Source organism: Xylocopa sonorina, chromosome 5 (genome assembly GCF_050948175.1).
Source record: "Xylocopa sonorina isolate GNS202 chromosome 5, iyXylSono1_principal, whole genome shotgun sequence".
In the NCBI taxonomy this organism is placed as follows: domain Eukaryota; kingdom Metazoa; phylum Arthropoda; class Insecta; order Hymenoptera; family Apidae; genus Xylocopa; species Xylocopa sonorina.
The window spans coordinates 8,314,595-8,327,220 of record NC_135197.1 but is presented as its reverse complement, the minus strand read 5'-3'; the positions used below and the strand labels follow the sequence as shown (position 1 = coordinate 8,327,220).

The 12,626-nt window shown below is 36.3% G+C and overlaps 2 protein-coding genes across 2 annotated transcripts; both read right to left on the bottom strand.

The window, feature by feature from the left end:
- Nucleotides 1-4,586: 4,586 nt before the first annotated feature.
- Crz (corazonin) lies at nucleotides 4,587-5,063 on the bottom strand. Its single transcript, XM_076895315.1, has 2 exons — nucleotides 4,830-5,063; nucleotides 4,587-4,713 (listed from the first exon to the last, which is right to left on the bottom strand). Exons 1-2 carry the CDS (start codon nucleotides 5,061-5,063, stop codon nucleotides 4,603-4,605), a joined length of 345 nt encoding a protein of 114 aa, XP_076751430.1. The 3' UTR covers nucleotides 4,587-4,602.
- Nucleotides 5,064-8,935: 3,872 nt separating this feature from the next.
- LOC143423763 (mitochondrial fission regulator 1) lies at nucleotides 8,936-11,625 on the bottom strand. The gene is made up of 5 exons (XM_076895316.1): nucleotides 11,455-11,625; nucleotides 11,044-11,231; nucleotides 10,820-10,956; nucleotides 10,523-10,748; nucleotides 8,936-10,235 (listed from the first exon to the last, which is right to left on the bottom strand). The coding sequence occupies exons 1-5, from the start codon at nucleotides 11,461-11,463 to the stop codon at nucleotides 10,076-10,078; spliced, it is 720 nt and encodes a 239-aa protein (XP_076751431.1). The 5' UTR covers nucleotides 11,464-11,625; the 3' UTR covers nucleotides 8,936-10,075.
- Between the last annotated feature and the right edge of the window lie 1,001 nt (nucleotides 11,626-12,626).

Below are 12,626 nucleotides of genomic sequence, written 5' to 3'. Positions count from 1 at the left end.
TTTTCATTAATGCTCTTATCATTCTTTCATTTATCGTACAGTGGAGTTTAGTCGTCGTATTTAAAGAAAGTATCGACTAATAATGGTTTAACATCCAATGGTCGCATAATTGCGTGCCATTAGTGAATTATTGTCCACCGACACCGAATTATGCAAATTATCGTAGCGTTTACCTCTCATTGTTTCCCTTGCTCCAACTGGGTACACACCCTTGGAATTAATCTATGATCGTGTGCACTTGGCACGCGAACTGCTCTTTCTGTTCTACTATATTCGTGAAGATATTTCGCATGCATATTATTGTTGTGTTTGACAAACGCGAAATTGCTAACGTTTTGCATAATATAGTACGTTCACCTGTACGGTAACTTTTTAAATTGGAAAGATACCATTAACATTAACTAGATAAAACTCATCCCAAAATGTATTAGAAGGTAGTAGGACACGAAAAATTCAGTTTTGCCCTCGTAGTCAAACTAGAAATATATAGAAGCGTCTCTTGTACGCGAAATGGCAGCAAACATGCACACACATGCGTACGTATGATCGTGCGCACGTGGTACTTCGTGTGTATTTTACAGACAAAATTGGAGGGGCGGCTCGAATTAAAAACTAATCCAATATTAGCTTCAGTCTGGCGAGACGATACGATGCTCAGCAATTATTTCCCCCACTGTATTTCCACGCACGCCGGGAAACCACCCCCTGGGCTCCGCCTATGTGCGTTTATAGGAGGGAGCGAACACGAAAGTTGTCCACGTGTAAAATACGATCTCAATGGTATTTACAATAAACAATTCGAACAGTCACGCTCATTTTCATAATCTTACATTTGCACACGTTTTTCCATATACAAATTTTATTCGCATAAATTTAACCAGAGCCAAGGATATTGATCGCATTAACCACGGTATCGCCAGTATGTTCGAATAAATGGGATATTGGTTCTAACACGTTATTTCAGCGTACTTATAAAATAAATTATTTCAATAGGTAACGCGAACGGTAATACTGGATAGGAGCACTAATCCAGACTAATTGAAGGAGTTAACCGGCTAACAGACTGTCGCGCGTATCGGCACGTCTCGAAATTCTCTAGCGGGGCTGAAATTTTTATCACGTATCATGGAAATTCATCTTTTTTTCCCTCTATCCTCTTTCTCGTGGGCAGACATCGTGCATAGATCATAACGGGCACGCGCATGCACGCAACCAGGACGGAACGCGTTTATAAAATCATGAGGAGTGCGCTGTTCCGGATATTTACGCAACGGGCGTAAATTTATTGTGATTGCGCTTTAGTCGAGCCCGCGGTAGAGGCGAGTCCGTAGATGCCTTTTTTTCGGTCATCCAGGGGAATACCTGATCCCTGGATAAAAACGACGAGAGGAGCGTATGGAAATTGATTATTTTTATGAAAAATAAATTCGAATCAACTCGACAGTTCCGACATTCTTCAAAATACACCACGTTCCACGTATGTACTGAGCTCTGCCCCCCCGATTCATTTCTTTTTCATTCGTTCGTCGTTCATTGTTTTTTATATTTGATGCGCACAGCAAAAGGACGATCATTTTTCCTTACAAAAGCGACTGACTGGGTGGCAGTTCGATGCCAGGTTCGATTAATTTCCGTGGCTGTTAGGTATCCCATGCATTTCCTGAAATAGCACGCCTAAACGGTGCTAGTTTCCTGTCCGTAAAAAATAATCAGCTCTTCGTAACTATTTCTCCGACTGTGTCTTTATTTCCGATCGTTTGCGGTCGACAACGTAGCCAGAACGAAACGAGGACGAGCACCGTTCGCGTTCCTTTTTCATTCCCACTCCCGTGGACAATGGGCCCGCTTAGACTCTTATTTCCCTGCCATCCCTTAATAGCGCCTTGTACCTTTCGTGGGATTTTATCGATTTTGCCAAGAAAGAGAAAATCTTCAGCAAAGCTGTAAAATATGAAGCGATTGTAGAGAAACAATGCAAGAACCAAAGTCGTAAAAGAGTGAAATGGAAGAATCTGGGTTATGAACAAAATAAAAGTGCAAAAAGAAAATTCTTACTAAAATGATTCCATAAAAGTGACAAACAATTCGAACGATTTCTTTCGTTTATAACTTCTACATCACTTTATTACAAGTTCTGTCTCCTTTCTTTATGAAGAAACAGATGGCGTCCACTAACGACGCGAAGATGCCGCGAAATTCTCTAAAAATAAAAGAATTGATCCTCTCAAAGAAGCTGCTTCCGTGCGTCTTAACTATAAAGGATCGAGAAAAAGCATCCAGTGGGAAAAGTAATAAAGGCAACTGAACGGGCATGACATCGGGACGGAATTGTGCTCATCAAACGGTTTTCCCCGTTGCTTCGCGCTTTTTCGTGTCCGTGTTCCGCAGAGGCTGCCTTGTCGCTTGGCAAACGACAACCGACAGACGACAGCTCGGAAAAGGCGACGTTCCTCGAGTATCCTGGCGGGGCCCATTTAGGATGATTGCCCGATTTTATGTATTTATACGCGCGTGCTGTTGCAACTTGGCCGCCGCTTTCGTAGCCATCGCTGATACGTATTCGTTTTCGCAGCACGCGCTAAGCGCGACAATTTAGAAACGGCAACGAGACACGATGCCCCGGTGAAATATTATCCCGGATTTCCGTGCTGCCATCCCAGATATAATCCGACATGCAATATGCACACGCGGCGGGACGAAAATCTGAACGCAACTGCTATCAGAGGACTCTTTTGCGTTTGCCCAGCGTTCGACGATTTCAACCCCCTTTGCGCTGCAACGTTTCAGCGCGGCTAACTTCCATTTCCTTCCCCTACACGATTAACTCTGAAAGCTAAGTTATTACAGTTCCACGTGTGACAATTGGACATAATAAATTATAATAAAAAACCTCTCGAAACTGTAAATTAAAAATCTGATTGAAACGTACTTGTTAAATTGCAGTAAAAAGAAAAGTTCACGTGCACGCGTGCGAGCACATTTATTTATGCACGAGTGCACTTGCACGGAGGAATACTATCGGTAAATGCAGTGGCCGTGCATGCGTATTGCAGGCATGCCAAGCGCCACCCTTTAAAGGACATTGGCGTAGGGTTCCTCAGCTATTCCCGAGGGTATTAAGACAGAAGAGCGTTTCGCATGGGCACGTGGCGGTGTGCGGTTCCTCCATGACTGGCTGGCGGAAGAGGGTCACCTATGGCTGGCTGGTACATCCAGTCCCATGGCACGGTGACGATGCTTTAATATTTAATGCGATTAAACTCATTTCGTCCCGCCTCTCGTAATTGGTTTCTGATTAACAGCCAAGTTTTAAGTGCATTGCCCGTGCATGATAGTTATACGCGTCCTGACGCTATCAACTAATAACCGTGAGTGCTCTCACGTCTGTAATGTGCACGCTCGCACATGAACTGTCACCATTCTTGCATTTATGATTAACCTTGCGTTTTATTAATTATATCGCTGGCTCGCGTTCTTCTCGAACGACGACACGAAATTATTTATTTCACAGTTACAATTGCCTTCGGAGGAGTTTAATTTTCTTTTGTTTTTTTTTTTTTTTTAATAATAGAATTGATTGTATTCGAGCGTCTGTTATAATAATTCCTTGTATAAGGATACGCAAACTCTTCGTATTGGCTCTCGTATCATCGCTCGTGAAACACCAGAGCCCGTGATTCCCTCGACCCCCGATAATGATGCTTATCGAGTGTATAGAAGAAATAGAAGGTCTCGAATTCAGGCAGCGAATTGCAGTTCGAGATAAGTTGTCCGTAGGGATAATCCACGGACTCAGCAGGTGTCTCTATTCGCCAGAGTTTCACTCCATCTTCCGTTGACAGACAAAATCCCCTACAGGCGTGCTGCACAGGGCAGCCGCGATCTATCCTATTGACCGTTTGTCCAATTAGGACAGCGAAAACTTAATTAACCGTTCCGATGGCCCCGATGAAAACTGGACGGCCGCGAGGAGAACTCGATAATTAATACAAATCCAGATATGCTGCTGGAGCTCGATAAAAACAATTCGCCCGTTAACCATGATTGATGAACGATTATCCCGTTGAATCGGACGTATCCCTGAGCGGAGGCGAACTATACACACGATTGAATAATTGATCCCGGATCGGCGACAGGAACTGGCTGTAATTAAGCCAGGCGAAAATAGATACGGATGAAAATCAGTCGACGACAAGTTGTACCGAAAGTAAAGAAGAATAGGCGGGATGAAAGGAAACGTGTTAACGGAGAGTTCGTTGGCATGGACTCGCAAGCGCTACCATTTCTGCAGGTACCAATTTGTTAATTAAATATCGTACTGGTTGTCGACTTTGGTGCAATGACGCTCGTAAATTACCTGTTTAAAATTAAAGTAAAGAAATAAATGCGTAATAGGAAAAATTAATGATACATTATATGGACAATGTTCTCCATTTAAGAGCTTCAAAGGGGACTAGTATATCGAAATTAAAAAAATTAGAAATCTATGACGAAAGTAAATTACGTACTAGAGAATTTTCGTTGAACTTGCTCTTTATTCGATGCCACTCAGTTTTCTAGATGACACCTAATCGAAGATTCTAAAGTTTAGCGTTGCTGCTACTAATAGTTGTTATTGGAAGGTGTAGATTGTCGATGAAAATGATCGTTGCCCAGAGCTTCAGGAATGCCTCTCTTCGAAGAAACAAACAGTTCGCAAGGTAATTGGAGCAGCTGCAAAAATTAAAAGTTATTATCGATAACAGAAACTAATAAAAAAATTGTGCAATCTCGATACTAAATTACAGTTGACGAAATTACTGAATTTTTTTGTTGAGAAATTTACTTACTTGGTTGTTAATGTTTCCTTGAAGCAATAATCTCAGCTTCTGCAGTTCACAATTGACAAGGACACCGTCTAATTGACCCGAATTCTTGCTGGGAGAATTCACGAGTTCCTCAAGCATGGCCGACGTGGATCTCTTTCCATTTGTCCATCCATGGCTGTACTGAAACGTCTGGCACATAACTGTCGTCATAGTTAGCGACAGGATGAAGAAGACCAGGGTGTACGTGTTGATCATCTACAAAAATGATGAAATAGACTCGTATTAGAATTACACGATGAAACAATTGGTAATCAAACTAAAAACTTTACAATATATACAATTATAATAAATTCATAATTCCATGTCCATTGTCAAAGTTATACAGAAATAATCGTGAAATTGTATAATTCGAACGATGGAAATTGTCGTCGTGTGTTCCAAGTACCGTTACGCCATAAATTGAGATGAAAACGCAGACTCTAGTCAGGGGGCCGATTCGAATTCGTGCCTTCATTTTTCTAATCGACAAAACCAAAATTATAGTTTTAACTCCGCGATGCGTAAGAAGTGTGAACGTAAAACAATGGACTGTTCAAGTGACTGTCACGGTTGACTCGTCGAATCAACGATCCGATTCGTATCAGAGAATCTGAGACCCCATAGGCGATCGGATCCTCGTCGACCTGTTCGATGTTTTATCCGCGTGTTTTACTTTCGCGTAATTTCGCACTTTAACGATGGAACGGGTGCAACGTAACTTGTAACACTCGTAACACCTTTGGTGAGAAGAAAGTTAACTGTCAGCTACAAATTTTAACTGTATCGTAATCGTTCGTGTCGTTTTAAATTCGATGAAATTAAGTAACGCACGTTCCGGTAATTAATTTCTCTGGATAACTTTTCTAAGGATTCTAATTAATACGGAAAGTCTCCCTTCTGAGTCTGCAATACTTAATTCGTTACTTCAATTTGTTCAAAATTGGACACATTTACAAACAGTAGAATGTGTGTTCGAGAATTTCACTGCTATCCATTTCGCAAATTAACTCACAGATTTTTCGATAAAAAAAGGAAAACGACTCGCGAATGTTTCACGACTGTTCGAACGCATTTACTTAACAATCGCGCTCGATGGCCCTTCTTATTCCGAGTTACTTCTCCTCACGAACGCTCCAGAATCGCGACTCGAAGAGGAGAGAAAAAAAAAGGAGCTGGTAATTTATCTGAACGCGCATTGACACACAGCGTACACGCGACGTCACGTGAGGTTTTTTCGAAAAATTTTAGAGTACCCTCGTACGTTTCCAAGTGCTAATTTTAAAGGAACCATTAACGCTACGCGCGTCCCCAGTCATTAAGATAAGAGTAAGTGCTACTAAGTGTCCCGTGGATAAGAGACGTGACCAGAATCTTTGTCGCATAGAGACGAACCATTTCTCTGTGTGTCGCCCGCCTATCGTATTTTGCATTGTTCGATTCTTTACCAATAATGGCAATGTACTTACCGATCCTTTCCCGTGGAAATTTGGAGCAATTGGCTACCTTACTTACTTCGAACCAGAGAATTTCTATGAATTTACCTGTCTTTTCCCTAATTACTTTAATTGCCCTCCCCTATTTTAGTACAGCCAGGAAAAATTAATTCGAAGTAAGACGATCATTTCGTATAATTTACAGTCGAACTATACTGCGAAGCAAAAAGATCGAGATGTTTACAAGATTACTCAAAGACAGTTAATTAAAAAGAAAACATTTAGTGGCAAGCAGTGTTACCGGTGAATAAAATGTTTTTATACCATATTTTAATTATTAATACGATGAAATTAATAAAGAAGAAAATAATCGTTTTAACTGAGCTATAGAATCCAATTATTAATTTAGAATAAAATAAAGAATAAGTATTTTAATGGTTCACACGTTACTTTGAGTATTGGCTGTAAGAACTGCTGGGAACCGGAAGTACCACGAAGAGTTCGATGCTGCTACTGTCCTCTGAACCCTTAGGGGTAGCTTTATATAGAGAAATTCCCTCACACCCATCGTTTGTCAGACTCTCATTAAAAGACCACTTCCCTCGATCCTTTATGCTCTTGTATGCGATACTATTGAAAGTTTGGAGCTATCGATGCAATTATCTATACAATAAAATTAACAAAACCGTCAATTATTATTAAGCAATATTGTGAGAAACTCGACAGACCGCGAGAAATTGCATCGGGGCACTAGAAATCTCTAAGGACATTGTATGTGTTAACTGACTAAAATAATCTATGGCGTGCTAAATAGAAACACGTCCCTATTAAATTTTAATTGCTGAACGATAAATACGTCTAGAAAGTTCTCTTCTGTTAATGAAAAATCGTTTCTACCCAGGCAACACAGCAAATCACATAACACTTCAAAAAAGACCAGCGTATCACGATGACGCTCCCAGGTTCCTTAACGTCACAGGGGTATCACCAGGATTACACGTTTCGAATTTTATCAGCACTGTCCTAGAATGACATTTTTCTGTCCACATTATATATTTCAATAGTTTTATTGTAATTTATTGTATATTTTACTAGTTTCATTGTACTTTCTTGTATATTTCAGTGGCTTTATTCCAATTTCTTGTGTATTTCCCGCTTTAAAGGTAAGAGAGAGAAAGATATATAAAAAGGCCATGAGAAAGAGTGCGACAGATGATACCAACCCTGCTCTAGAACCCCTGGCGCCATCTCTGTGAAGAGTGCTCAAACTGGTCGCACAGCGTTATCGACAGCGAAGTGAACTACTGAAGGCTACTAGCGCCATCTCTCGGAGAAACGCTGAAGCGCTAGTCGGTAATTAGTGTCAACACTTCCCGCAGAGATGGCGCTAGTAGTCTTCAGTAGTTCACTTCGCTGTCGATAACGCTGAGCGACCAGTTTGAGCACTTTTTACAGAGATGGCGCCAGGGGTTCTACAGCAGGGTGGTATTATCTGTCTCACTCTTTCATACAGCTTTCTTATATATCTTTCTCCCTCTTACTTTTAAAGCGGGAAATATACAATAAAAACTATTATCTGGTTCATTAAACTTATTTTTCACTTAAGTTTCAACGTTTTTACTTATGTGCAATAACTATAAAATTAGATTAAATTAGTATTAAATACGCTGTCTGTTGTTTAACAATAATGTTTATTTTTTAGTTATCAATAAAAGCTTCATGTATAAAACAGACCCTCCGTACATTTGTAATATCATTAAAGTACACTCAGTCTCCAAAATCTACTAGTGTCCTTTTTTTTAACTGAAAACTACATTCTTTACATACATTTGTGTCCGAACACAGTAAAAAGGAAACGTGAAAAAGGTTTATACATTTCACTTCTATAAAGAATTCGAAGAAATTAAGAATATTTTCAATTCGAATCAATCAGAAGTTTTTAAATTCTTAATAAGTGCATCCATAACTCCAATAAACTTTATCACATAGTGATATTTAAAGAGCACGTTATGAAAGGACCAATCTTCCTAATCTTCTTCTTTATGCATTCTCATTATGCGTGTACATACGATTGATTGTTCGTTCATTCACACTTGTATGGTCGAAGGGAAAAACGACGAGTCCAGCAAAGTATTCCACAAAAAATATAGAACAGAAATAATATATGGGTAGGATAAAAATGAACAAAGGAGATTGAAAGGAGAACAATGGCTAAGAGAAAGTAAATGTAAAACACAGGACATACTACAAAGTATTCAAGAATTTTAACTATGAAGAATTCCAGACGAAATCTTTACCTGCAAATAGATTTGACCTAGATCATAGCATTATTTAGTATTTTTCAGGATAATAATATGTAATAGATCCTAACAGTCGAAAGAAGACGTCACTGGTAAAATCTATCAAAATTAGACTCTCGCGATGTTCCCCTCGGCCTATCAATTATGAAAACTCGTTTCATAGAACAAATTACATTATCAATTGTCCTATCCATTAAGATATCAACAAGCTTGTACTAATGTCTTTATCTATTGAGAATATCTGCACTGGCTTCTATGGCACGACCTAAGATATGAAATCATCAAATAATTTTAATATCACACAACATCATCATCATCTAGGAAACTGCATAAGTAATTTTGAAGAAAGCTAGTGTCCAATTACATGACTTATTGCTCGGCGCCTACGGAACCGCGTCTTAAAATAAAATTAAAATCTACTTCTTCGTTCTACTAAAGTAAAGCCTAAACGAAGTTTTTCTTTACAAAATAAAAGTCAGATCACCGAATAATATTGAGTTGTAAACTGTATTTCTATTCCTGGCTGAAAACTTTATAATGAATTAATTTCCTAATGAGATTTCCATGAGATTTCCTTGTGAGATTCAATTTCAAATATAAAATTGTATAAACTCCTAAGAACCCGATTTAAAAATATTTGTACAGACATTCAACAGTTTCTACTATATAATTCCACTAACTAAAATTGTGTAATAATTGTTTTAATTTATTATTCAAAACACACTTACACATATCTGTGTATTATTCTAATACAAAAGTTTTTTAAAAAATATCAAACGTTATTAATAGTAATGTTATTCTTGTACGTTCTATATAACATAAAATAAAAAAACTTTAAAATAACGTTTCTAATTATACAAACGTAAAGGCATAGAAATAGAATGGCAAGTAACCAACCACAAATTCTTAAAAATAGAAATACAACAAACTCTACTTCCAATCCTAAGTTCAAACTCGAATTGCTTCCTTGCACTCGATTTTATTATATGTAACTGCTTCAATTAATGGAAAAATATACATTTTTAATATATATCATACATGACACATACGTTTAATGAACTTTTCCTTTACAACTTCATTAAAATTGTTGTGTAATCTCTATGATCCCATTAAAAAATAAAACTAACTAATTCGTTACCCCCATGAAAATATAAAAATATCTTATCTCTTTTCTATACAGTTTACAACCCAATATTTTTAGCAATACTAAAATACAATATATCATCTTTGGTTAATTTGTGTAAATCTCTTTGAGAAAAAGTGTTATTACTTTTTAAGAATTAATTTGTGATGTAAAGCTAATTATCGCAAATTGAAGAGAAATATTTGCCCTGTTCTGCTTCCATAACTCTGTAACTCTGTAATCTTGCTCTATCTCAATTGCGTAACAAAATTAATCAATCAAATGTATCATCTTGTCATTAATATCATCCAAAATATTACATGACCTTTCTTCATTGCACACAATGCACATTGAAAAACATTCGGTCTATTTTCACGCTTCACTTGAAAAAGAACCATCCAGCGTCAAATTAGCCGACGAATTTCTACTATCGGCTGAATTCATTGCAATATAACGTCTTCTAAGTATTTCCTGTAAATCGTTACATGGACTGTTATCTCGTCTTATACGAAGAGGTCGCGTTCCAGGTGACCTAAGAAAATATTTGCAGTAAAAAATTAATTTATGATATAACACAACATAGATCTAGATAGGTTACAAAGAAAATCATGAGAGTTTAGTCTCCATTTTTCAAAAAATTTTGTATCATTCAGTTATTCAAACTTAACTTTGAAGGACTAATATTATTTAATGCTCTTGACCTTTGTAAAAGATGCTGACATAGGAAGACAGCGCTAATAAAATATGCTAAAGATATACTCTCATTGTTTATCAACGTAACCCATTTGATTTTAACAAAATAGGAGAAAAGTAGTTTACTTAGCAATTGGTTTCAATTTAACATTGTCAATGTCTTTCAATACATCTGTCATGGATGTTTGAGAAGCAAATGGGCCTCTCTTGCGGTCTTCGACTTTATGATCCTGCAAACTTGCTCGTCTTGCGATATGAGGAGTTGGTGGTGGAAGTGGTGGTGGTGGTGGAGGTGGACAATATATTGTATCTTCAGTATCTATACCATTTGCTAAAGAAGCAGTAGATGTATCTAAACAAATCTTAAGTTAAAACAGTTTTAAGACATAAACAATAAAATAAACAGATCTCGTGTATACATACATCTGGATTGTTTATTACTTTTAACTATTGCCGAAACTTGTTCCCTAAGCTCCTGAAGTTCTTGTTCTAAAGCAAGCAATCGGACTTCAGATCCAAAGCTAATAGGCTCTAATAAATCTGGTCTAACATTAGACAACCTATTATTAAGGCATATTGTCAAGATAATATATATATTATTTGATCAATGGAAATCAGCTACAATAAATATATGTATATACAAAAACCTTGCAGGTCCATATCCATTTGTGTTTCCATAGTCACCACTAGTTTCTTCGTTAATCATAGAACTTGTCATCGAGTGTAAAGGTGTAACACTGACATATATTTTTGGCGGTGGCTTCAGGGGTAACATTGAACCGATCCTGCGAACAATGCTTCTTCTTTTTCCATAATATTTTGGTGGATCACTCATCTAAAATAATTGTGAAAATTTTGCACATTTAAAGATCAACAAAATTATTAACGTATAACAAATATTATGAATTAACTTCTATTAAATATTAATATTAAATAAAAACGTATTTTAAGCACAGGCTTATCAAATATTGTAATGTAATGAATGTATGGTTAGTAACACATGGTAATCATATACACATTACTTAAATCGTGTGCGACAGAAAAATGTAGTCCCTCACCTTCGACATTATTTATCGTTTCTCTGAAAATTTTTGAGCTTCTTACACAATTGTCGAGACAAAATACTAATATATATGATGTACTTAGTAGTGAACATCAGGGTCATCCAAAATTCGAAATTAAAATAGCTTCCCTACCATTGACGCAAACCCAACATCTGACGACAGGTTGTCGTAACCCTAAAGCGCAAACTCCAATGAAAAGCGGCTTAATATAAAGTTACAATGCATAATTTTTTAATTATATTAATCGCAATTAAAAAATACAATCTATGTATAAATGATTCATCTAAAAATAGTATATAAAATATTTCTTTCATAAAATATTTTCAATTACACTATAATAGTTTTTTATTCTGAGATAATTCCAGCAAATCCTATTCTGTGAAAAAGAAACAGTAGAATTAAAATAAGATATATGTTTACATAAAAATATCTTTTTTAAATATTACACTTATGAAACAAATTTCTCTTCTTTGTAACAGTAATTTTATTTACTTTTTTATTTAGATACCACGTTCTATTCCTGTACCAAAAACTTTCAACATACTTATAATAATATTGTACATATGTTTGTTTTTCTCTTTCATTTCCATGTAATAAATAACAAATAAATCACATATATGTATGTATAAATATATGCATATGTATATAGGTTGATGTATGTACAGACCACCGATCTATGTAAAATAGTAACTAGTTTAATATACAATAAACTTTGCAATGTCCATTTTGGCATTCATTATACAAACTTTTACATGATAATCGTAGAACACAGACTTATATACTTCATATACTTATTTATGTAATATTTACATTTACAAGAAAATCAAAGTTACATTCTATAAGATTAATTCAAGTATACGTATGTAGGATATATAAATATATCCTAAATTTATTTGGTTCAAAATAATATGTATTTCTTGTGCATTTAATATGGCACACAATAAATTTAAAATTTTACATTGCAAATTTTGTCTGCATTGCAATTTTTTTCATATTTCTAAATTTAATTATTTCACAGAATGTATGTTTATATGTGCGTGGTAATACAATTTTTATAAATTCATAATGTGTCAAAAGCTGCATCTAATAAGCAGTAACAAATATGTAAACAATAGAATTTAAATATATTACCATTTTCATTGTCATTAATTTTGCTATGTATCATG